Source organism: Musa acuminata, chromosome BXJ2-8, assembly GCF_036884655.1.
Source record: "Musa acuminata AAA Group cultivar baxijiao chromosome BXJ2-8, Cavendish_Baxijiao_AAA, whole genome shotgun sequence".
In the NCBI taxonomy this organism is placed as follows: Eukaryota; Viridiplantae; Streptophyta; class Magnoliopsida; order Zingiberales; family Musaceae; genus Musa; species Musa acuminata.
Genome location: NC_088345.1, coordinates 39,523,045 through 39,549,412, shown reverse-complemented (window position 1 = coordinate 39,549,412; position 26,368 = coordinate 39,523,045). Strand labels below are relative to the sequence as shown.

General features: G+C 36.3%; 4 protein-coding genes across 14 annotated transcripts; 3 read left to right on the top strand and 1 right to left on the bottom strand.

Moving 5' to 3' along the window:
• Window positions 1-342: 342 nt before the first annotated feature.
• LOC135618209 (uncharacterized) lies at window positions 343-3,231 on the bottom strand. Its single transcript, XM_065119074.1, has 7 exons — window positions 3,016-3,231; window positions 2,886-2,925; window positions 2,634-2,704; window positions 2,287-2,381; window positions 1,186-1,253; window positions 966-1,076; window positions 343-714 (listed from the first exon to the last, which is right to left on the bottom strand). The coding sequence occupies exons 1-7, from the start codon at window positions 3,197-3,199 to the stop codon at window positions 573-575; spliced, it is 711 nt and encodes a 236-aa protein (XP_064975146.1). The 5' UTR covers window positions 3,200-3,231; the 3' UTR covers window positions 343-572.
• Window positions 3,232-4,062: 831 nt separating this feature from the next.
• Window positions 4,063-6,901, top strand: LOC103994774 (stress enhanced protein 1, chloroplastic). 5 transcript variants are annotated; one of them, XM_009415209.3, is made up of 5 exons: window positions 4,066-4,224; window positions 4,320-4,415; window positions 4,668-4,846; window positions 6,424-6,530; window positions 6,648-6,901. In XM_009415209.3, exons 1-4 carry the CDS (start codon window positions 4,161-4,163, stop codon window positions 6,526-6,528), a joined length of 444 nt encoding a protein of 147 aa, XP_009413484.2. In that variant the 5' UTR covers window positions 4,066-4,160; the 3' UTR covers window positions 6,529-6,530; window positions 6,648-6,901. The 5 variants fall into 5 exon arrangements, with proteins under 5 accessions (XP_009413482.2, XP_009413484.2, XP_009413483.2 ...); XM_009415208.3 differs by having other exon boundaries at window positions 6,424-6,534; XM_018829777.2 differs by having other exon boundaries at window positions 4,320-4,418.
• Window positions 6,902-10,754: 3,853 nt separating this feature from the next.
• LOC135619461 (glycine-rich domain-containing protein 1-like) lies at window positions 10,755-18,245 on the top strand. 4 transcript variants are annotated; one of them, XM_065121483.1, is made up of 9 exons: window positions 10,755-10,855; window positions 11,003-11,183; window positions 12,677-12,794; window positions 12,894-13,148; window positions 14,100-14,549; window positions 15,151-15,683; window positions 16,090-16,291; window positions 17,374-17,526; window positions 17,605-18,245. In XM_065121483.1, the coding sequence occupies exons 2-9, from the start codon at window positions 11,023-11,025 to the stop codon at window positions 18,037-18,039; spliced, it is 2,307 nt and encodes a 768-aa protein (XP_064977555.1). In that variant the 5' UTR covers window positions 10,755-10,855; window positions 11,003-11,022; the 3' UTR covers window positions 18,040-18,245. The 4 variants fall into 4 exon arrangements, with proteins under 4 accessions (XP_064977555.1, XP_064977552.1, XP_064977554.1 ...); XM_065121480.1 differs by having other exon boundaries at window positions 10,759-10,914; XM_065121482.1 differs by having other exon boundaries at window positions 10,768-10,914; window positions 10,984-11,183.
• Window positions 18,246-18,394: 149 nt separating this feature from the next.
• Window positions 18,395-25,727, top strand: LOC135586188 (polyadenylate-binding protein-interacting protein 7-like). Of its 4 annotated transcripts, none has more exons than XM_065121485.1 (8): window positions 18,395-18,983; window positions 19,304-19,403; window positions 20,209-21,018; window positions 21,691-21,840; window positions 22,233-22,641; window positions 22,754-22,824; window positions 24,016-24,140; window positions 25,170-25,727. In XM_065121485.1, exons 2-8 carry the CDS (start codon window positions 19,389-19,391, stop codon window positions 25,474-25,476), a joined length of 1,887 nt encoding a protein of 628 aa, XP_064977557.1. In that variant the 5' UTR covers window positions 18,395-18,983; window positions 19,304-19,388; the 3' UTR covers window positions 25,477-25,727. The 4 variants fall into 4 exon arrangements, with proteins under 4 accessions (XP_064977557.1, XP_064977559.1, XP_064977558.1 ...); XM_065121487.1 differs by having other exon boundaries at window positions 19,304-19,496; XM_065121486.1 differs by lacking the exon at window positions 19,304-19,403.
• Window positions 25,728-26,368: the final 641 nt, after the last annotated feature.

Here is a 26,368-nt window from a genome sequence, read left to right as displayed (position 1 = left end):
ATATATATATATATATATATATATATATGTATATATATATATACATATATGTATATGTATATATACATGTATATATACATATACATATATGTATATATATATATACATATATGTATGTATATATATGTATGTATATATGTATGTATATATATGTATATATATATATATATATATATATATACATATATATATGTATATATATATATACATATATATATGTATATATATATATATATATACATATGTATATATATATATATATATATATACATATATATACATATATATATATATATATATATATATAAGGAAAGCTTAGTCAATTACAAAACAAAGAATGTCTACCATGCCAACACAACATTCACACACACTTTATAATTGGGTACACTAATCCCAAACATATCAGTGTATATAACTAAGCATGCATTAGCAATGAGAATGATATGTTGGAGGAATGATCATTTACAGATGTTTTGTCGGTGATGTGGATAGAAACCTGATCATTTGGTCACTCTATAAAGCAAATGCTTCCTTTGAAGAAAATGGAACACAGTAGAGGAGGCTTATGTCACTCAAAGAAGGGCTTCCAGGTTTTTCACCTCCGGGTCCAGATCCTCAGGTGGACCTTCATCATTCTGGTAACCTGGAATCCTATAAGCCTCTGCAATGGCCTTTCCTTTATCCAGCACCTTGGATGGAACAGTTTGCAATAGGCTGCAAGAAGAAATCAACCTTTTTGTCAGACTATAAATCCATTTTCTGTAAATAGTTGTTCATTATTTTCTTAACTTTTCCATGCTTCACGATTGGGTTTTGGACTATAATCAGTAGAAGAGGTGGTCATGCTATTAACAAGTAGACAAATTGTTCCATGGATCAAGTCATGAGCCACAAAATTTGGATGATGGGAGAATCTTACTACAAGATTGGGATCCTGTTGCTCATCAAAGGGAAATTTTCAGTACCTGTCCAAGGCTCCCAAAACGGTATCGAGTTTGCTCTTCATGGATTCTACTGAAGCTGTTGGATTATTTCTTATTGCTTGCAGCAACAGTGAGTCAAGATCCTCCAAGCCCCTGAAAGTGAAGAGAATCAGTGAAAGGAACAACTACCTCGATGGCCGAGAAGTTCCAAGGACAGCTGAATTTTGATCAATTAGATGTTGTGAAGGCCAATCTAACTAACCTTAGGCATTGCTCAACAGCATCAGAAGCTGCTTTTCCATTGCCATCCTCAGCTGCATATTGTGCCACCTATAATTCCCAAGATAATATTCAAAGCTAGAAGGAATTCAGGTCATGTGAGAACTGCCACATACAAGAAACACAAAAACACTTTCAGATGGATTTCTTTTATTGTCCAGTTAAATAGACTATATAATTAGCGGGAAACTACATACTATCTGCAATCAGAAGGATCAGACCTAGTTGTCCTCTTGGACATTCTTCTCATCTTGGACTATCAATAGTAAAAAAAAAAAACTTTAACACTGCATTTTTATGAATTCTTTCTTTTCTTGTTTGACCAATGTGTAGAAACCAAATCATTTGACTTGTTCATCCTCCTTGAAGCTTTATAGCAGATAATTACATTGTATTAGGACATATTTAGCATCATTCACTTCATGATACTTGTAAAAATAGAAACCAATTAATTTAACTTTTTTTTAGTTTTACATGTTTCACAGCCATAACTCAATTGTCTCTCTTTTAACAAATAATAGAAACAAAAAGTGTGGTGAGCTTGACATGAGGAAGAAAAAGAATGAAGGATAGGTAGGGGAATGATGTAGGGGAGAAGATAGATCTCATAATCATGAAAAAGTGAATGTTCTTATGATAAACAATGGATGGCTTTATATATGATCTGCTCTTTATTTTTTATTTTTTAATTGTTATTGTTCCAAATATATATATATATATATATATATATATATATATATATATATATATTTAAATGCTGTGATCACTGCCCTAAGATACTCTCCAAGTGAAATTCCGGATGAAAACAAAGCACCTTTTTTATTGTTAGATCTTTCATGTTACAATCATGCAAGTTTTTACTCAACAATCTCCACTTTATATGTACCAAACAGATATGGATTAAAAATGGCATAAATCATGATCACTTGATTAAAAGAATCACATTTAATTTCACAAAAGTATCAAATATAAGTAAAAAAAAAAAAAAACTACTTAACATGACCGCCGGTCTTGAAACTGTAGCACTATTTATCAACACAATAAAGTTATCAGTGACTAAGGTGAAAATATTACAACCACTTACTGCTCTAATATTCAAGCGTAGAGATCCTGCTGGACCAGAGCGTAACATAAATCTACTCATATCATAATTTGGCTGCTTTGTATCCAAAGATTTCTCTGTTCAAATAATGGAAGAGTAAGAAAATATACAAACAAGATATAATTTGGCAATTCACTTTCCAACTACACAAAAGAAATAACCAAAATTCTGCTTGAACAAAAAATATTGCCTGAAAACATTACTGTTATCTCTGAAGGTCAAATAGTCACAGGGAGAGGAATCTTGCATTTTGATCCAACCAACACAACTATATCCACAGAACAGAATAACATTAAGAGAATTAGCAACGGAGGATTTGCAGACATTACCCAAGTCCTCAAATTGCGCTCGACTCAGGAGAACAGCGGGTATATACGCCTCTAATGGATCCAATTTCTTCCTATTATCGTTTCCGAAAGAATAAAAACTAATAATTAGAGCAAAGAAACGAATTTTTTGTAACAATTTCCCATTCTGAGGGGAATAAATCTGATACTGATTCAAGAATGATGAAGACCTAATGAAAAAAATGCTTCGCCATCCAATCCATACGCGAATTATCTTGGAAGGGATGAGCTTACCGCTTCACGTACTTATCAAAGAGGTTGACCGCATCAGCACCTGCGATGAAACAAAGGGAGGAGAAGATTAGCAGTATTTGGGCTCGATTAAAGCGGCGGGGTTAGGAGAAGGATGGGGAAGTGGGCGCACCGTCGGGATGGGCGGAGGAGCCGCAGAGGAGAGAGAGAAGGGCGATGGAGGCGGTCCGCCTCGTGGCCGACGGCGGCGATGACGAAGACGCGACGCACCGCCCCCTTCGTCTGGTGGGGGCGGATGAGAGGTGCGCCGCCCCGTGGGGTACGATAGAGGAAGCGGTCAGCACAGTGGATGCCATGGCGCAGAGGACCCAACAGACGGGATGGAGAAGGCCTCATCCTCCCGCCTTTTGATGACGCCGTTATTTTCCTTGCCGATATATCGATGAGTAAAAATAACGGCCGTTATTTACAGTCGACTAGTCTGTTATATTTTCTTTTTCCTAATTTTGATTTTGAAGCAAAATAAAAAAGGCCCAAAAAACTGATTTCTGCATACTATTAAAATTTTTATATTATAAAAAATGATGAAAATATTATTTAAATAATAATAGTAAAATCCATACTTCAATTAGATCGAAAATATGTAACATGAATAAAAATTATATATAAAAACATTCCTCAGCTCATGTAATCGTCTAATGGGAAACCATCTAAATAATCTTCAATGAGTCTGATAGTGATGAGAATTTGAAAATGAGATGAAAGAGGTTTATTTATGAGCTCTCCAACCAATTCTGTTATTTTTTTTTATTTATATAAATTTTTTATGCAAAAATATGAAAAAATTATAGAAAAAATAGAAAAATAAGAAATGAGATGAAACGGGAAGTTCTTTATTCATTTCACGATCGTATATGGTTGGGTAAAACGTTGGATGTATAAGGTGGGGCCCACGAATACAGTTAGGATAATGCTTACGTGTCTCCGGTATTTTCTAATTTTATATTTAATTTTTATTCATATCGTATATATTTGTTATAATCGGAGCATTGATTTTTGTGCTATTTTTCAAATGGATATCAAAAGAATAAGATTTAATTTTAGCTCAAAACGGTTTCTTAGGTGCCCGTTGAACTTGTAGCGGATCGGACACAAACATGAATATAACACCAGATATAATTCCGAACGAAACAAACTCAGAGGTCTTTGAGTGGTGGAGAACCAAGGATGACAAGATAAAGCCGGAACAAAGAGACCGCGTTCCGCCGCAGATAGCTAAGCGTTCGAGGTGTTTGAGTAGCTGCGGCTCCCGTTCTGATGGCCGCCGCCGCCGTCCAATCTCTCCTCGTGGCCTCCTCTCCGCCCTGCCTCTTGCCACCATGTCACCTACTCTCTCTCTCTTCTTGTTCTCCGCCCTTCTCGACTGTTCCAATGTGGTACTGAAGGGATTTAACGCGACCCGTTTGCGTTCTGCAGGTGCCGCTGCTGCCTCCAGACCTCGTGCACTGCATCGGTCGCCCTCTTCCACCGACGCTTCCCGGCTCGTTTCTTCCTTCACGCGCGGCTCTCCCGGTGGTAATCAACCCTTGGTTAAAAAAAAATAATCGATTTTGCTTTGATTTCTCTGGTTTCGGGCGTTAGATAGGCCAAATTGGGTTCTGAATTTATGGTATGATTCTTATTAGGGTTCGACATGGGAGGCTAAAGTAATATGATTCCGTCTTTTTTTTATCTTATTTGCTGCTCTCAACCTTTCAACATCCAAGAATTGGCTCACTGATAACTTCTTGCTATTTCTAATGTTGCAAAGTATTTTACATGCAGTCTTTTGGGTAACATCTCAGAGAAAGAAAGTTAATCATCAAAGAACATCTGTTTCCATAAGGTGTGAGCAGGGAACAAAGGAGAGTAGCGGATTGGATGTGTGGTTGGGTCGCCTTGCTATGGTTGGGTTTGCAACAGCAATCACAGTCGAAATATCAACAGGGAAAGGACTTCTAGAGGTATGGATTCAAGACTGATCTAAAATACTTAAAGTCTAATACAATCTGTGCTCTGGGGATCAGCAGACATAAAAGCATACGATGGCTCAGGTCAAACACCCTTCCAAAGAAAGGAGGACATTATTGACATATCAAAATTTGCCAACCAATTGGCACACCTATTTCCTTCCCTGTAAATCTGGATCGATTTGTATTCAGACAAGGACTCCTATAAATATGGTCTAAAATATTGAGTTAGCAAGATATCATGTGTAAATTGCTACAGTTATTATGTGGTAGTAATTCATGTGCTAGTATTGTAGCACTGTACTAGGTCCCTAAGTGATGTTCTATATCAATTGTTGCACATTATATATATACTTCCCTGTGATAGTTTAAATTTCTTTGGATGAGGTAGTCTTGAAATTTCACATTTGGTAATTTGATGTATCGGGCAACAGCTTATGTATCGTGCAACGACTTTTTTATCCTGAATAATTTATTGTTGCTTCAGTTCTTGTAATATTTCAATATACATTATTGAGGTGTTTTCTTATGTTTTCTATTGCTTATTTGTCCAAGACAAATTTGGAATGCAGAAAAGAATTATGTTTATCTAAGATGATTGAATGTGTATACTTGGTCATCTTGTATCAATAAATCTGATCAAGACCTTATAGAAGATTTGTAGATACTTATCCTCCAACTTCACCGTACTTGAACTTAGGGGGTTAGAAACATTCACTTCAAAAGTCCTAAAAATTGATTTAGTCTTAAAAAATGGAAAATTAAGTATAACCATTTAAATAATTATTATTTAATGACTCTCATCATTCCTTGACATTAGAATACTATTCATCATCATTTTTCACATGTAATTTTTTTTCAACATCTTTTTAACGATTGTCGTCATGCAAAGAGCATGTGGAAAAAGACAGATAGTGTCAAGAAGGAACTAAGGAAGAAAAACAAGTTGGTTTTTCAGTTTAAGTTTCGGTCCTTTTTTAATAATGATATATGAAGCTAATTACAAATAAGGTTCCGCTTGATGTTGGTTCAGGTTCTGAGTCCTGAAATAGGGTCTGGAGTAATTGAAGCCTGCATATTCCTTGGCAGACCGTGTAATTTCTCATGCATGTGGTTTGGTGCTGTTAATTGTTGCAAAGTAACATATCCAACATATAAGTAGGAGTCTTAATCACTTTGGACATATTACTGCAGCATCAGGACAATATGCAGAGGCTATGACAGAGTTAATAGCATTTGTTGGAGATTAAGGACGTTACGGTTAAGGGCTTAGTCTGTAAACCTTAACTTGGTCAGCGTAGTTTAGTACATAAAATCACAGGTGATCAGATTAAGTTTCTCTTAGTCTTTTCATACTTGAATAATCCAAACATTTAGTTGAGTCAGCAACAAAACAACAGATGGTTAATTTGTCTAGTCTTGGCAAGAATGTGTGCATACTCTTCGTGACTTTGTCTAAACTTGAATTTATTGCTTCCTTTCAACTGATGCGCCTGGCATGCCAGAGTATCCCTTGTTGCAGTATCTAAATCTTGATGAATTCTAATAAATGAACTATTTTTGTTTTGCAGAACTTTGGGTTTATGACACCATTGCCTACTTTAGCATTGGTTGTTACAGCACTAGTTGGAGTTCTTACAGCATTCTTCATCTTTCAGTCTGCCTCTCGAGATTAATCGTTTGTAGATTCTTTTTTCTTATCTTGTTTATATTGCATTGATATTCTTTTTATCCCTTGTTGCAGGATCTAAATCATGATGAATGCTAACAAATAATAATTATTTTTGGTCTGCAGAACTTTGGGTTTAAGACACCATTGCCTACTCTAGCATTGGTTGTTGCAGCAACAGTGGGCCTTCTTACAGCATTCTTCATCTTTCAGTCTGCCTTTGGAGATTAATTGTTGTAGATTATTTTCTCTTTTCTTGTTTAAAGCGCATAGATATGCTTTCAAGCTGATGGATCATATTGCTTGAAGACAATACTATCATGTAAGCTGATGGTTGTCTTACCATGTAAGGTTTACTTGGCAACCTTACTTTTCGTTGATATTTCTATTCACATTTAAGATATGTTTAAAATGTGGAAGGAACAACCAATCAACCATCATGGGAAGTGATGAATTGTGTACAGGAGGGAAGCACGAGTGCTACAACCTCCAAATCTTCCAGTGTTTGGTGAGACTCTTGGCCTACAGAACTTGGTCAAGTTTTGTGCTCCGAGGAGCATGTCATACCCTGTATTAGAGTTTTGAATTAATATAGTTCTTCCTCTTCAGAATAAAAAATTGTGGGATGCTTGAGAGACTAGTTGCTGCCAATTTATGATGCACTTTCTACTCCAAGAATTGCAGTTGAGACATAATTTTGAGGCATCTTTAAGGCTATGCTGGGAAAACTATTCTTTAGAGAAGGCTTCAGTGACAATGATCTGCCCATCTTGATGTTGGTTCTGGTAGTACTGATGGAATATGATCTTTTGTAGCTTTAGCAACATGGAAAAAGCATCCTGTGGAGTGTGGAATAGGAGAAATGTTGATCCAACAATGTGAACATGCTCTGACCTGATGAGAGGGATGACCAATTACATTCCTACTCAGGATGAATTTTATCTGAACATGAACCCAACTAATTATTTAGATATTTAAAATTAGAGGACTTACTTTTCTATTGAAACCCATCTCTATTAAGGATTTTTTAAAGCTTGATTTGAACAGGTCAAATAGATGCAAATAACAGAAATTTTCTTAATTAAGTAGTTATGAATTTCATGAAATTGAACCATATAAACCACCATATACATACACCACCTAAACCTAAACCATAGTTTGGTGATGGTGTACTCGATTTCGATTTATTTTAGAGTGAGAATTCAAAACTTCTAGTTCAATAAATTTTATATTTGGAATATTGATCTGATAGTGATGTATATATATATATATATATATAATTTATCTATATTATTAAAGACCTAAATTTCTGACTTAAGCCATTTTCAACCTGATCAAAGGATATCAAAATTCAATCTAAATGAGGAAATGACACCACATCTAAAAGATTTGATCCATTGGAATACCTATCCAGTGGCATGAATTGCATGCAGTCATCCACTCTGCTTGCTGTCACACTGTACTCCCAAATGCATCTCTGCAGTACACTGATCAATGCCGCAGTACATGCAGCTAGTTTTATTCTCCTGTACTATACTTTTCCAGTACATGTCACCATATTTTGGATAGCAACTTGACATTCTGGGCCCCAACATGTGGCCCCACTGTGTCTACATCTGGTGCAAGTTTCTACATGTACTCTTCTCTTACACAGTTGCACTCCTTTCTTGTGTTGGGATGTCAAATTTTATATTAGCAAGGGGGAGATAATATTAAGTTTAATATCAAATTATCCCAATACAATATATTAGTTTTGACTTAAATATATATATTCAATACATAAAACTTTTACTAATATAATATTTGAAAAAAATCAATGTACTCAGTCTTATCTTTAAGCCATCAAACTTTAATATCTGATACATATCACAAAGTAACATCTCATCATTCTATCTACTGTGTCTCTATTTGGTTCAACTTTTCAAGTGTTTGTGTGCATCTGTTTGTTGTCATCCACTTCTCTCACCAATTCATCAAACAATAAAAAGATCTATTACCAATTATCCCTGCAAATGTGCTAATTGGTTATCACATTTTGTGGAATCCTCGAATTCATCAAAACCTTTCTTGAATTAGTTAGTCTTCTTACACTCTTCTCTTTCTTCCATATAATCATAACTCGTATTGCTCTTCACTGCTTTCTCCTTACACTCTTCTTATATATATATATATATATATATATATATATATATATTAACAGTAAGAAAAGTACCCTCTTTTCGTGGAAGAAGTATAGCTCACATGATAGTCATTATATGTGTCATCATCCTTCCTTTGAAATGTGGATGGCAGTGGGTCACAATCAATGGAGTACCAACATAAAAGATATCCGTATCTTATCAATCAATCACAATCAATGATGAACTCCTCCATTCATTCGATGGGGTTTCGTGTAAGCTAATGGCTTCCTGAATTGATCGATCGATTATGCATGATGCCCACAATATATATTTTTTTTTGAGGTATTTTTCTATCCAATTGGTTGGACAAGTTTCTTATCCTCCTCTTCCATTTCTTTTTGTTTCAATATCTTTTTATCTTCTTTACTCCTTTACTCCTTCATCTTCTCTCCCTTCTTTTTCTCTATTCTTCCTCCCCCATCCTCCTCTCCTTTATTATATTCTCAAATTTTGATAATTAATTATCATAATTTATTTTAAAAATAATACTAATCATCTTAGAATCATATCATAATAATTCTATAAAAGTTTCAATTGACTTATTATAAATTAATTAATCAAAAATTAACTAAATTACACTTACCATAAATTAATTTCGAGATCTAACTTTTATTAAACCAAATCAACTTCTTTAATTATTATTATTAGTTACTATCATGATAGCACTGGGATAGGGATGATTTTACTACATTATCATTAGGAATTATAAGATATAGATATGAATAAATTAAGTGCTATCTAGGTATTTAATACAATTTGGCTATCAATTTTCCATACGAGTCAATTATAATTAAATGGTATGGTAATTTTGTTCGGTGTATTTGATATACAAAATACAAGAGCCAAATATAAATTACAGTGCACCAAAATACTTGATTTTTCTATCCAAATTAATTTGTATTTGATTAAAAGATATCCAAATTCTACATCAATAAGTAGATAAACTTACTATCTAAAACTACTACTTTGTCACCGCCTGCACTTCACCTAAAGATGCATATGCAGTACAATGATCACTAATTGCTGTACGTGCGACTAATTTTGTCTTCCTCTCCGCCTGCATTTCACCCACTTCAATTCAGTTGCATGTGTGTAGTACACTCATCTTTGTCATTGCAGTACATGCGACCCTCTTTTGCCCTTCCTATACTTTGTAATTTCAAGATTATGATTATATATATATATATATATATATATATATATGTGTGTATTATTTTGCATTATATATACATATATGTGTGTGTGTAATTTCTTTTTTTACTTTACTATATAATTCTACTATATATATATATATATATTCATTTAGTTTAAGCGAATTCTTGAAAAAATCTATCTTTTTATTATTATTTTTTTTCTATGAGTGTTATATGTTTTTAGAATTATCTAAGAATGAATGCCTCTATTTTTATCTAATATATGAAATATCTTTGAATTGATTTTTTTCCTTCAATTTTTATTTTTATTTTTTCGATAGATCGCTCTCTCAATTTTTTTTTCCATCTATTACTTATTTTTTTCCCCTCCATTTCTATAGTATTTTTATATTTTCAGTAAACACTAGGAAAACACTTTTAACATAATATAAAAATACTATAATATAATATTTTTATTAAAAAAATTAAAAATAACAGGCACTTTTCAGTAAAAACTCAAAAAGAAGAACTTCTTTTCTCAAGAAATCATTCTAGTTCTTATGAGATATTCACAAAATCTCGGATCTTATTTTTTCAGCTCCAATCACTCATAATTTATACATGAACAAATGTAGCAATCTAATGAATAAATTAATTAATGAATAATTCTTTATTTGTTGATTTATTGACATAAAAAGTATTTTAATTAATGAATAATTCTTTATTTTTTGATTTATTGACATAAAAAGTATTTTACGGAAGGGCTAGTTATTACCAAACAAAGAAAAATATTATTTAAATTAAATAATTGATAGTCATATAATATTAATATTTTGATCCACATATTTTAATATAATATAATATAATATAATATAAATATAATATTTAGGGGCATATTTATAATTTTCGAAAGGTTGGTTGCGTATTGATCCGTTTGCCTCACCTCTCCACGGCATGGCATAAATATGGAGGGAACGCTACACACCGATCCCTCGCACTACTTCCCCGCCACTCCCGAAAGGTGATCGATCCCTCCACTTGGTTCGATCTCCTCCGGCAGTCGATTAGGCTTGAATTTTGGTTGGGGATCTTCGACGATTCCAAATTCTTGCTGGCTTTTGAGTCGCAAGGAGTAGTAATTTCTCGCAGATTGTTCGTCTTGTCACAGCTTGTCGCGGGAGCGATAAGATGGAGGAGGACCAGGCGTCGGCGTGGCTCGAGGCGCAGACGATCGCCATCAGCGAGGACCTCGTCGCGGCCGCCGAGCGGCAGCTGGTGTTCCTTGCGGCGGTGGACCGGCGGAGGTGGCTCTACGTCGACGGCCCCTTGTTGGATCGCGCCATCCGCAGGTACGGACTTGCTTGCCAATTTCTTTGTGTTAGGGTGTAAATGACGAGTTCCGATGCTGAAGATCGCATCAGGGGAACATAAAAATCGAACTTTGAACCTATTTTTGTGGTGAGAGTGGCCAGGAATTTCTAAAAGGATTTTTATTTGATCAAACAATGAGATTGTAATAATCTAAGTTGATGTTGTTGTTTGGAGTTTGCCACCCAACCAAAGCAAGCCTTTTGCTGGCCATATACGGCTTTCTTATTCAATCTGCTGGATAGGTGAAGGGGTAAAAAAATAGTCAACGTGGTTGCTTAGCGAATATGCATAGAAAAGAGTGAGAGCATTTGGTTCTTGTGCCAAATGAACAATCAGGATAAAGGAGTCCATTAGATGATGTGTAAAAAACTGAGGGATAAGACCAATGGTTTAAATGATATCTTCATTAATTGGACAATCAAATGGTCCAATGAGTGGTCGACGTACCTTATCTTATTGCAGCACAGTCAATTGATCTAACGTGGCACAAACATTTTCTAAAAGCAAGTTGGGTGGCCCATTTCATCATAAGGGTTGACATAGTCAAAGAGTAGTAGATCCAAAGCAAGTATCTATGTAAAACGATCTTACCTCTGCTCAGTACAAAGGAGAACATATTACATAGCTAAGATGATTTAGTTTTATCTTTCTCTGGGAGAAGTGATCCAACTATATATATATATATATGTCAAAGTTCTACTTTGAACCAGTACAAAAAAATAAATATATTACACAGCTAAGATGGCATCCAATGCGTGGCACCTGGTTCCATGGAACAGAGGGCTGCATAAACCTAGTACTTTCATTCTACTATGTACAGGACCAGCCCAAATGAAAGCTTTGAACTTTTCATTTGATGTAGTTGCTTGACTTGCGAGAGATGGTATCAATGGCGAGCTGACTGAAAGACACTAAGAGAGGTGCATTGCTTCCTCTTTAATCCCAGTCGCACCACCCTTCTCTGGTGACTGGACATGTAGACCATATATGGTCCCAGATCTCCACATGGTTATTGCACATCACTCAGATCAGATTTGCATCGACTCATCTGTTCTTTGTTACATATCCATCCAAAGACTTTGATCCTGACAACTATCATACCACACTGGCAGAATAGAGTTGCTAATTGAACTTATAGAGTTTGATGTGAAAAATGCATAGACTGTTCTAGTAGTTCTTGATCTAACCTTCTTTCATAATGTGGCTAAACAAATAATCATTAGAAGCTTGTTGTGACTCAAGGGAAATCATGAAATTATGTAAGCACTTCTGGAAATTCTGATAGTGAGATTTTCCTTCTTTAGTCTCTCCCTTCTTTCTTAGAAAAGATTGAACTGTAAGAATTTTACCTTTGGAGAATAAGATCCAGGTTCTATGTTTTGACATGCCATAATGTGAGAATAAGATGGCAATAAGTACTCCTTTAGTCCATTTTTCCTTTCTTTTGATGTATGGCCACTTTGCTATCTAGGTACAAGGCTTGTTGGCTTCCTCTGCTAGCCAAACACTCTGAATGTGGAACAACAGATGGTTCTCTGTATGTTCCTCTGGACTGTGAATGGATATGGCATTGTCATCGATTAAATCCGGTGGGCATCTATTATGACTTCTGATAATTGAATTCTTATGCACAACTGTTTCTTTCTCTGGTTCTTGTTGGACAGTTTCTTATTCTGTTTCATGTTCAGGTTCAATACAAGAAGGATTGCGAAGAAACTTTTGGGAGGATCCTGGATAACCATAATGTCATATCCTCTCTGCAAGCGAAATCCAAACATGAAATGTCAGAGAAATGGTCTAAGCTGTACCCAGAGGAGCCTTTTGAGCTTGACTGCAGCAGTACTTTCTCAGAGGAGACTTTCAATAAGTGCCCTGGAGCTGCTTTGGCTTTTACATATGACTTGGTTTCTGCTGTTAAAAGGCAGTCTTCTTTCTGCTACCAGGTAGCTCCGTTAGTGTCTTTTTTCCTCTATACAGCCGCAGGTATCCAAGGTTCTAATCTAGTGTTTTATGGTGATTGGTATTCTTTATTTATCTAAATGCAAGAAACAGGAATGAATTTAGCAATAGCAACATATGGTGTACTTTGCAAACATTTACATATTCTTATTTGTGTCTTACTTTGTCTAGCGTTCATACGTTAAGGATGTGAGTCCAGTAAAAGATATAGCAGCATCTGAGGCTGCTAACGTAAAGGACCCACTCATATGTGCCATGCTTTTTGGTCAAACAAATGAACATATTAATATTTACACTGCAAACATTGACCAGCATTTTTTGAGATAACCAGGAAAAGCACAATGTGTTGAGCTAAAATGCATAGTGAGCAAGATTTCTGATGATTTTGGGTGGTTATCAATTGCACATAACATAAAGAAATGGTAAAAGAAAAATACTGACTGTGATTTGCTGACTTCCATGTAAAGATCAATATCGAGCTTCCTCCAAAGCTGGTTTTCACATTATTTAAGAGATTTTTTTGGTAGCAAATGATATGATTTAGATATTTTTCAATTGTAGCTCACCTTTTTGATGCTATATAACTTGACCAAGGATTATCACTTGGAGTTTGTAGATGTTTCTATGCCCTGTGTAGTGTATGATCCCTTTTACATTTAGAAAGATACAAACATTATCCTTTGCCAAGTATAACAAGTTCACTCAGTTCATGCTTGAATGATCTATGTCATTCTTCATTTCTATTACACTAATGTTGACTGATTGATTAAATATCTAATACTAGTCCATAAGATCTCTATATTGCCATACTATGCAGTATAATTTTGCCGGAACAATACGGAATGCCTTTTCATCTGCATCATCTGAATATTTATGATCTTTGTTTACATTCTGGGATTGCTATTTGTTTCTGACCTCAATCATATTACTGATAGATCTCAAGACCATACATGCATGACAACCGTTTTCTTGAAGCAGCAGTGGCCAGATATAAGGGGTTTCTGCATTTGATCAAGACAAAGCGGAATAGGTCAAAGAAACTCTTCTGTGTGCCAGCCTATGACATAGATCTCATATGGCATTCTCACCAGCTGCATCCTCTTTCTTACTGCAACGACATGATTAAGCTGCTTGGGAAGGTACTGGAGCATGATGACACAGACTCTGACAGGTCCAAAGGAAAGAAACTTGATGTTGGTTTTAATGAAACAACCAAGCAATGGGAAGATACATACGGTTTGAGATACAGGAAGGCAGGCACAATGTACAGAGGCAATTGCCCTTCTCCCGTGATATTGGATTTCTCTAGCCATCTGGAAGTAAATGAAACTATCCCTTACAGATCTCAGAATCACCTTGTGCTTCCTCAACGGATGGTTGTCGAGGTAGGATTCAGAAATTGTTTAAGTTGTTCCTTTATTTTCTAACTGAGTCTGATCATGACTGTTCTTTAAAGTTTTATCTGAAAAAGATAGATCGTTAAACAATGGTTATTTTCTTAGAAAATGGTTATCAGATATTATGCAATTGTCTTTATAGATTTAATCGAAAATGTCAATCAAGCTTTGCAGCTTCAGGCTGCAGAAGCTTTTAGTGAATTTGATTCTGAGATCCTATACTAATTTTGTTTTTGGTAATATGATTGTGCTATTTTAGAATAATAAATACTAGCAGTAATGGAATCTATATAAACATAAAGATTTGTCAAGACAAGCACCAAATGAATCTTGGTACAACAGTAATAATGCTCATTTGCAACGATCATGTTTGAGTCAAGAAAACAGTTTATTTACTTGTAGGGTAAAAGATTTGATTACATACATCAATTCTCTGAAGATCCTCATGCATTGAGCCATCCTTTATCAAGATAAGCATTAAGCACATCTCTTCTGAAATCCATAACAATGAAGTGGGGCTATACATGCAATTAAAGTGTCCTATCTATGCTTCACAAATTTTTTGTTGCAATCATTCTTTTTTCTGCAGGTGCTTTTGGAGATTGTGGGAATAAAAAACTTGCCAGACGGTCAACACGGTGACTTGTTTGTATCTTTTAGTAAGAAAAAACCAGATATGCTCTTCTATGGTGGTACACTAGGCATTCAATCTGAAACTGGCAAGAGAGATTCAGCTAGTTTCAAATGTGAACCTACAGGGGAGCTTGTTTTGGCCCTCATGTCCAAATCGGATTCCAAGATTGACTCATCCGTGCCAGCAAGAACTATTGGGACAACGTCGATTGCCCTTCAAGACTTGATGAATCCAGATTCTAAATTGTCCATCGAGAAGTGGTTTGAATTGAAGCCTCAATCAGGAACTGTGGACTCTGAACCAGTTTGTCTATTTGTTGCTGTGTCTTTTACTGTTCCAGTTCCTGCTCCCCTTGAACTTCGCATGCTCAAGTCACATCCTGTCTCCACCAACGCATCCTTCTTACCACTCCAAGAGAAGGAAAGGATCAAAAGTTGGACCCGTTTCCTTGATCATAAAGGTGATGAAGTCATCTGTCTACAACTCAGGTATTCATAGCACATCTAGCTCTATAAAGTGATCCCTATATGGATGTAGTTGAACTATTTTGAGCCAGATATTGTTGTTTTATGAAGGTGCAAATTCATTCATCTTATCCTTAATTTTCATATGTCATGATGACACAGACAGTTGACTAGTTTAACATGTTGTAGATTTTATGCAGTCACATGGTATTGTACATATGATTGTCACTTGACGGACCACCTGGTCTCTATCTACTGTGGTAACGTGTGGCATGTATTTAGAATATAATGAAAGAATATTATCAGAATGGTAGGGAAATTAATAGTATTTTATGCTTCCTATCTAAAATATTCTGTCACCTCAATATCCGTGATTTGCCAAAATATATGAGATACTAAAATTAATTGATTGTTAATTTAAACTCCACAGGAATTTGGAGAAACCAGAAGAGACAAACACCACTGCTTCAAAGAAGGAAGTTGTTGGCATATCAAGACTTTCGAGAAAACCATGCTTGCTAGCAGAGTATGCAGACAATAAGTGGTCACTGAATGACTATAATATCTCACTAGTTGTTGAGAAGAAAAAAAATCAAGATGCACATACATTTGAGATTAAAGGTGATCCCCAGGTAAGTTCATCAAGTCTAAGTTCTATGATCTACTAAATCATGATGAAAGTTGATGTTTCTATTGATATTTTTTACTTCTTATATGATGCCTTCTGGTGCTCTTTAATGGCTAAAAATGATTAATCATGCAACAACAACTATTAGGTTTCCTTTTTGGCTACTAACCTGTAAGGCATTTGTGAAGCTGATCTATAGGAACTCGGAAGACTCATAATGAAGAATGGGATATAAATATTCTTGATTGATGTGCACTTTGTTCCAACTGCTATCCTTGAATGCCATTTTCAAGAGCAAAACAAATGTACAAAATATACTTGCAAGACTTAACTTAAGGTCCATTTTGACTACTAAGATAAACAGATTACATGCTTGCTGCCAGATCTTGAATTGCATCACAATTTAGATTGTTTTGGAGGCTTCATCTTAGCTTTGTATGGTTTCTCTTCACATTGAGAGTGACATCTGTCATAAAATCTGCTACATGTTAAACTAGTCAACTGCTTCATAGATAATATCCTTATCTAAATGTCACATATCTGTTACAAACATGATCAGTCAAAGAAGAACCGAGCTATCTAAGGCAACTTTGATGGGAAGATTGAACAAGATTGGGATTGAAGCAAATATAATAGATACCAAGATAGCATGGTATGAGACCCTTCATAGAGCTAAAAGTAGATACGTAAGAGCTTAAATGACCAGAAATTGTTTCAAAACAGTCAATGCATTTCAAACAAGAGAATGTCACAGCCATTTCATGTCAGTTTCTTAGTATGAGATAACTGATGAGAACTAACAAAGCCACTTTATATAACCAGTCACCAGCTTTCATATGAGTTATTGACATCAAGAAGTACATGTAGCCACTAAATCTATTGACCAGCTGATTGCTTCAGTAGATGTTCACAGACAGTATTAACTGCTCCTCCAATGATATAATGTACCTTTACATCTTTCAGCATAAAGGTCGATCATTTGCTCTGATTAACTCTCTCCTGTTTCTCAATATACTTCTTAATACCTTTTGATACATCCAAGCTTATCGAGGCAAGGAGTTAAATTAGCATCTCATGCTCAAACAGCTGAAGCTCTTCTTCGGCAAAAAGCTGGAATATGAATCCAAATGTTGCAAGGCGAGAAATGACAATGAGTTCATCACACTTGTGGAGTTATCAGCTGAAAGCCCCTATGGAAAAGCAGTCGCATTGTTCAGCATGAAATCAAACACTGTCGAGGTAACAAGCTTCATACCTGCAAACTAGATTGAACTTTCGACATCGGTAATCAGACTACTTATCCTCCTTGGCAAGTAGGTCAAAGAAGAGACGTTTGCTTTGCTTGGTATCCTACTGGCATTCATAATCAAGAAAGAAGGATGCAATGCCCTCTTTCCCGACAAAGAGGAGGCAGAAGAGATCTCCTCCCCAGCAGTTACTGAAGCGAAGATTGTCGATTGTGGAGGTGGCTGTGGCAACATTTTAAGCGGCGTTAAGTCTGGTGGTTGCGGCGGCGGTTGTGGCGGCGGATGTGGTGGTGGGTGCGGCGGAGGTTGTGGAAATATAATTGGAGGCAGCGATTCCGGCTCCTGTGGTGGTGGTTGTAGCGGTGAGTACGGCAGTCGCTGTGGCAGTAAGTTGGCAGGTGACAAGGGCGGCGGCGGTTGTGGCAGCGGCTGTTCCGGTAGTTGCGGCGGCTGCGGGGCCGTCGTAGTTCCCAGCAATACAAACGTGAACCCGGTCGCTGCTTAGCGGGATGACACGTGTCGTCAAGGTGGGCGCTGTTGATGCTTCGGAATAATGGAGCATTTTGCTCCTTGTGCTGTTATGTGCTGGTATTAAAAGTCAACATCGTGATGATTATGGTCAAACCCTTAAATTTGTATGATAAATAAGACAGGCAGGCGGCAATGAACTCCGCTACCATCCACCATTCAAATGCATTTCTACGGTTGTGACGGGCTTGATGGTCCGAGTTTGTGTGGATCTTGGGTTTTGGTTGATCAGATTTCGGGTCGGGTGTGAACTTGATCCGTTCTCAAATTCGGATACGAATCCTACCTCATTACGGATTCGGATCGTGATGCTGTGATTAGCCAATATGATTGGGTTAAGAGGCCTGCGTTGGAGGCCTAATGGGCATATCCGGAAGCAAACAGACGTTTTATCCTACCGGTTCCTTAATCTTGACCGTCCATTTACGATGATGCACGACGACGCGAGGAGGCCCGAATCGTCACGCATGCTGGAACGGTTCAGATGTGCTCGAGTTCTGATAAACCAATGGCTGGGATTCAAGGGAAGCGTTCATGTGCTATCTCTTCTCACAATAATATAAGGCTAGTCGTCAACACAAGCGAGCGGGCGAGAGAGGGAGGGAGTGTGGATTTCTCTGTTCCCTCGTCCTTCGTTGATTCGAGAAATGGAGCTCCTTCCTCTCGCAGCGGCCGCAGTAGACGCGAAATCGACCAGGGACTGACAACCGCCGGCGGGATTCTAAGCGGCGCCAGCTCGAGCAGGTGAATCCAGGGGGGAGATTCACTTTTTTACCTTCTAATCCGAAGCTCGGGAAGAATCTTTGAGGTGAAATCCAGAGAAGGGAGGAGTAGGAGCTCGCTCGTTGTCACTTCCTCCTTTTCCCTTTCACTCCATGGATTCGTTCCCAGCCGTATTCCCCCTCATCGATCTCAGAAAAGGTGGGAACTTCTATCTTTAATCTTCTCTGGCTGTTGTTCTTGAAGTTTCTTTCACTGGTCTGTTCTTTCGATGAAATCCGCGAATCTGGCCTTCTCTGGTGTGTTTCATGGTGAGGGTTTCGTGGGAGATCATTTTCATCTCTTTATTGAAGTTGCCGGATGAACGGTTTTTGATTGAGGACTTCAGGAACCCTTTTACTTAGAGTTCTCCTTCTTGTACCTGCTGCTTGTGTTTGGGTGTGCTGATTGGCTTTTGGAAGCTTATATCTGTTTCTTTACTGAGATCTGATGTGATTTTGGGCTGTAATTTTCGTTCGCAGGTGATGTTCACACTTTGAGTCGTTCCTTTCGTATGTTGGAAGATCACAACAATCATAGACAGCTAAGGAGGTTATCTGTTGGAATATGACAAGGGTGCAAGTAAATTGAAATATACGAAGAGCAATCCTACCTGAAACCTTGGATTCTACATGCCACTGCTGATATATATGTCTAGATCTCCGCATCTTAACAGTATTTAGCTTCATATTTTGCTTTGTTTCCAGCATACAGGTCCAAAGTAGTTGTCAGAATTACGATTGTAAGGTTCCAGTTAAATTGAGAAAAAGATGGAACTGTAGTAGGATAAATGAAGTTGAAGTTGTTGGTATATGTGAAAAGATGGAATTTTGCGCACCCCCCCCCCCCCCCCCCCCCCACCCACCCCCACCCCAACAAAAAAAAAACCTAGTTATCTTTTCATCAGTCTTAGTGTGTTTATGGATACACAAAACCAATTGCAAGTTGCAACTGCCCGATAATGAATTTCCTTGTTGTAATTATGATCATAAGGTTCCAGTTAATTTGAGAAAAAGATGGAACTACAGTAGGAAAAATGAAATTGAAGTTGTTGACATATGTGGAAAGATGGAATTCTGTCTATGAAGTATCCCCCCAAAAAAACTTGGGTATCTTTTCATCAGTCTTAGTGTGTTTATGGATACACACAAAAACAATTGCAAGTTGCAACAGCCCGATAAAAAATTTCCATAACCTTTACTGAAATGAAACATTCATACTCCTTGAAGAATGTTGGATATTTAACTATGACAAAAAATGCCTTTTTTTTTTGTTTGACATGACGGATATGGTGCTTTTTATTATTGAATTGTTTGGTATGCTTGCTGTAGTTGTTATGTGTATTTATGAACCACTAAAGTTTGGTTAGTATAAACATTTTCTGCAGGATTGGGATAACTTCTTCCTGGAACTTCTTTTTTGTAAGACAAAGATGAACATATCCAACATAGTTTCAGACAGCAAAGACGTAAAGTTCAGTTCACTGAATAAGGCTACTGCATTAAATCCCAATGCAGCAGAATTTGTTCCTTCATGTGTTAAATATACTTATGGAACCACTGAAGCCTTAATTACTCCAAAGCTTGATCTACCAGGATCTTCTAGAAAATCAGTCTTAGATCGATCAGAGTCCAACATTTCAAATAATTCAGATGATCAGGTACACCAGTATTGGCCTCATCGGCTTCCAGATGACATCACACCTGACTTTGAAGTCATGGGAGAAGATGAGCTGCATAAACCTGGACACCTTACACTAGCAGGTTTGTCAATTCATGATAGTGTTGGACAATCAAAATTTTCAGGGTCAATGACCACTAGTGGTGTATTGGATATGTGGGATCTATCTTCTCCGACTCTTGATAATATTAACTTGAGTGGAAAGATGAGATATCCTGGATCCATCTATGCTAAAGAACAACCATCAGTTGCTTCAATGACTTCAGCTGATAATTTATGGAGTAATCCTCTCATAAATGGTGAACAGCAGGAGGAGCATCGTTATAATGGGAATCATAATACCAGTTCAATGGGTGATTTGATAGGTGATAATGTGTTTTTGGCGAATTATGCCACTGATCCCATAGAGTTCTTGTCATCACAGTTCCCTGGTTTTGGTTCTCAGAGTCTTGCAGATGTTTATTATGGGAATGGATGTGATTTGAACTTAACCATTGGGATTCTAGCTCAGGTTGAGGTATGTTTGCATCTGTTCAATTTTATATATTTTTTGTATAAATTAGTACACTTCATGTCTGACCATGTGTTGAATGTTGAGACTTTAAGAAGCCACAGATTTGGTTCCCTCGTAAATGTGTAAGAAAAGCAAATTTGGCAAAATATTGGTGTCTGATGTCTTCATGAAGGTTTTGGAACTGTGGATGGACCATAATTTGCTGTTTATTCCATGCTTAAAAGAGTGTGCTTTAACATCTGCCTAAATCAGCAAGTGCAATTTGCTGGTTGACAATACCAACATGTCATCTGGATTTAGATTTACAAGTGTGGAAAAATATGAATTTTGACTGTTTGACGTCCTGGAAGAATTACTGGAAACCAAAATTTTCTTATTTATTTTTTTGAAATATATTTAAATGCTTAATTTTATCATCTTAAACTACTGAATGAGCTTTTTGAAAATGTATTATCATGATATATGTTGCTAGGGTTTAGAAAACAGTGATGGAATGGAAAAGGAAATTTGTTAGATCTTTAGAAGCACAGAGAATATCTTGCGACCATTCATTCATCTAGTGGGTCTCTTTGTTTCTGATCAAATGAGATATATTGGTTTCTTTCTCTTTTCCATTTAGCAAACCATAATGGCTTTATCTTATTAGAATTTTGAGCATATTTGAGATCATTTTAGGATGAAGAGCAAAAAAAGAAAGTCTCTGATGATTCAGGATTTGATAAATGTGTTGCTGTTGTTAAAGAGAGCTTGACTGCAAGGACATACTTTGCTCTGCCACTTATTGGCACAAATCTGAGATATCAAAACAGAATTAGTATTATAAAGGTGATGTTTGAAGTTTGTACATTCACTCTTTGGTTGCCTTTTGTCACATTTATATATCTGTTATTTCTGGTGTAACACATGCTCTGCTTATCACAAACTGATGATGCATGAACGTTTATCTAATAATATTTCTAGGTGACTCATTTCTAATAGCTTTCATCTTTGTAATGAGTTTTTGTTTTTCTTATCATTAATTAGATAAGGAGGTGAGTTTTAGTTTATAGCTTTTGGTGCTGTTTTTTCTGAAGCATTTGTAAAGTTTTGCCACAAAATGCTAGAGTTCTATTGATAGCGTTAAAGGATAGCACAATGGTTCATAAGTTGTATGTTAATCACCAGGTGTAATTTAATGGGTTAAAAGGAGGTCTGACAGTAAAATTTCCATATTGCAGCTTCAAGTTGACAGTGGTTTTGGCCCAAACCTTGACTCAAAGTCCTCGGCTACCCCAAACTTTAGCCCACTGGACTTTCCTACCCTTCCAGTAGGAAACACTCAGAATGGTTTGCCAAAGCCTGATGGAGAAGATCTCCAACATGGCTCCATTACATATAGATCTCCTGGTATATTAAGAGGTGACATTGATTTTGCTCCAACTGTTAGAAAACTAGCATTGCAGGATCCTGGTCATTGGAAGTATAATGGAAATGGTACCTTTGATGGTAGCACTGGTTCAAGTAGAAGTTCCAGATTGTCAGGTAGCTCGTATAATGGTAGTGGCAGAGTTCGTTATGGAGACGAATGGAGTGGTTCAAGTGCAGCTCGGGCATCTCCTGTTTGGCTTGAGACTGGGGAAGCAATGGGTAAAAATACTCTTACAGTAGCTTCTCTGTGATTTAACAAAATTGTTTCATCAATCCCCACTTATTGAGGTGGTTTTCTTCTAATTGTTTATCCATTTTTTGTCTATGGTAGCAAATATTTATACAGAATGGGGGGAAGAAGCTCGTGATTTTACACGTCTTCGAAATGCATGCTTTGAACAGGTAGGCGTGCTCGTTTCTTTTGCATTTAGTGTAGGAGGACAATGTATTTATTCACAAGTGACAGAGATATGTCTGTTGATTGACTCTATGTTGTTGGCTGAATGTTTAACGGACTGGTTTAGATTTCAGTGTTCTTATATGTTGGATACCTGTTAAAATAGTACAAGTAATATAAACAGCGATCTATAGTAATCAGATAATGCAGATCATCAGTGCCCTGAGGACAGCAAGAAAATCTGGGTTACATTTTAAAGTTACCTGGATGTTTCTTTTTTGTTGTCCATTCAAAATTTGTATCTAAATTAGGGTAGGTGGACTGATTCTTTTTAATGTTTTAAAAGAATAATCACACTTAATATCCCATGGATGCAAATTACATTATGTTGTGTTTCTGAAAGATCAGAGGAAATAACTTCATGATATGTGATTGTCAATTAACCCGTTGAGAGAGGATTGTCTAGCCTTATAGTAGTTTTCTTCACCAACAGATCAAGATATGTACGCATGTAGTCAAATTCTCCAATTTCCTCTGCAGTCACATGTGGGTTCCATAAGTTATTGGAATTAGCCTGTTGTATGTTTATTTTGTTGCTATTTTGGTTAATGGATTGTATTTCACTTATATCTCTAGCTTGAAATGCATATCAATTTTCAATAGAATACAATCTTGTGACTGACCTCTTGAATCCAGAAAACTTTACACCTAAAGCATACTGGACTTAGCTAACACACCTCAAGGTCCAAGGAAATACATATGTTAAAACAAAGCAGATGAAATTAAATGTTGTGCCAGAAAAATAAATATGAACTTCTGTACATGAGGGTCACCTTGATATGTCTCAGTTTTACAAAGTGCAAGATCAAACATGTTCATTTTGGAGATATGATAATATATTGAAGAGATAATCATATACACATCAAAATTCAAGTAACAGTATAAAAATAAGTCTAGATGCTTGAAACATGTCCATATCAGGAATAAGATTATCATAATGTGGAGGCATGTCACATGATTTGTCAGAGTTAGTGAAGATGTGGAAGATCAACTGGCATTTTTGGGTGGTTTGCTTATGTAATGTTGCTACAACGTTTGAAATACTATGAACTGATGTATGCTTTCTTACATGTGCTTAGCTGGGAATTTGAGCTATGTAGTTTGTAGTAATGAGCTATTTTTATGAATATTGACAGGCAAGACAAGCCTATCTAATTGGAAACAAGGCTCTAGAAAAGGAATCGAGTTTCAAGGGTCAGTTGTACAACATGCATATGAAAGCAGCTCATCAAAAAGCCAGAGAAACAATTTTCCAGAAACGGTTGGACACTCGTCATTTTTGAAGTTCATGTTTCATCTTGTGTATTCATTCCTACTTTCCCCTTCAAGTTCTGTACTGACTTTTTGAATTTTTAAAGTGTTTCCCTAGAATTATCTGAGCATGTTGCCTTTACTGAGCCGGCAGATGTTCGTGTTAGGTGTTGTAAAGATTCTATAGTAATTTTAGTATTTAACTTTGTTCTGTATCTTAATCAGTAGTTCCATTCACTACTGTTACCACTTCACCTTCCCTTCCGAGACACACACACACGCACGCACGCACGCACGCATACGATTATAGCCAATGTAAATCAGAATCATACAATGGTTGGCCTGTATATTCATTAGGGTAGAGAAATACTACTTGGTTTGTTTGATTACTTTGATAATTAATTCCAGTTTGTACATTCACACTGTCTGCCAAACTAATTTCTTCTTTGATCATTTGACTTTATTTAATCCTGAGCACTAGGTTGGCATCCTGAACTTTTTGATCTTTATGCTGTCAAATCTGGAATAATCAAAATCATGCCGAGACTGTCACAGGCACACAAACCTGTTCCTTTTTATATTGAACAGACACTACTAGAGAATCTTGATATCTTGCTGATAGTTTACAGCCCTCGTGTAGCTAACGAAAGGCACCAATGGGAGAACTTGTACCAAAGAAACAGTTGGAGTTGGTTCGAATTATATTTTCTTAGTTGCTTTGACCCTCAGTTACCATGTCACTGAGTAAATCTGTGCTTAATAAGTCATCCAAATGAAGTGGTAGAAGTTGCAATATCATATTTGGGAAGCTGTTTGTGGTTAAACCTTCCAACCATGACTAACATGATTGTTAGTTTTGTTTCCCTTTTGGCCTTCTGCTGGACTTGGATGAAAAGAATGAAGAACTAGTCAGTATTGGTCGATTTAACTAAAATTCCTTCTCTGTATTTTTATAATTATGGCCATTTAAATGTTCAGGATTGCAGGTAGTTTTATACACAACATGACATGAGTTGTTTATCTTCCATGTATTTTACAGGAACCCAGTGTCTCCTAAGATACAGGGACGCAGCGGGGTACAAGATCCGTTGATAGATCTGCATGGTCTTCATGTGCGTGAAGCTATACAAGTTGTAGATCGTGAATTGAGCACCCTGAGGAGCACAGCTACGGCTACGGCTACCGGGCAGCGACTGCATGCTATGATATGTGTTGCAACTGGACACCACACCAAGGGCTCCCGCATCCCCGCCAGGCTCACTGTCGCAGTCGAACAGTACCTGCTCGGTGAAGGCCTTCACTTCACCCAGCCTCAGCCTGGCCTACTCTGCGTCGCTATAAGTTGATGGCTTTTATGCTATACCTCAGGAAAGAAAAAAAGAAAAAAAAAACAGAAAAGGAAGGGGGAAAAAAGAAAAGAAAACAGAAGTAGAAAACACAGTCCAATTTTTGTTCTGTATATTTCTGAAGTGTGAAGATGGAAATATGTAGAGTACGTGGCTACAGTAATATGACGCTAAACAGTAATGGCTTTTTTTGGCCACCTCCTGTAAGTTAATTAAGTGGGACTCTTTATTATTATTATTTTTTATCTCAAGGCATATCTCTGTTATAAAGTTATAAAATTAGTAGGGTGTGGGTGTCAGATTATCTGATTTTATCTAATTAAGTAAAATACATTATAAATATGATTATATTTTATCTAATTAGGTAAAATATATTATAAATATGATTGGATTTTATATAGTTAGGTAAAATATATTGATGTGAGAGATTTAGAGATTATAGATCTCCTAGGGATAAAAATAAAATCAAATACAAGTAAAGATCTCCTAGGGATAAAAAAAATTAGTTATTTAGAGATTATAGATTTTTTTATCTTTCTTTTATCCCTAATTCATCGCTAATAACAATCTTATAGAGGGGAAAATGCGAGTTTGGTTCTTGTATATTGATATCATTGTAGTTTTGGGATCTGATAATAATGCGTTTGCAAATCAAATAAAAGTTTTCTTCGTAACATTAAACAAAGATACGCATTATAAATTTGATATATTATTATTTAATTTTAATTTTTGATATTAAAATTTTTCTCTAGCATAATTATAGTTTTTATACTTACAATTGATATTAGAGTCAAGTTTTGAAATCAAATATTTTAGATTGTAAAAATATTTCAAATCTATTTTGTTTCTAGATTTAATTATTAGAACCTTTTGCTTATGAATAAGTGTTATC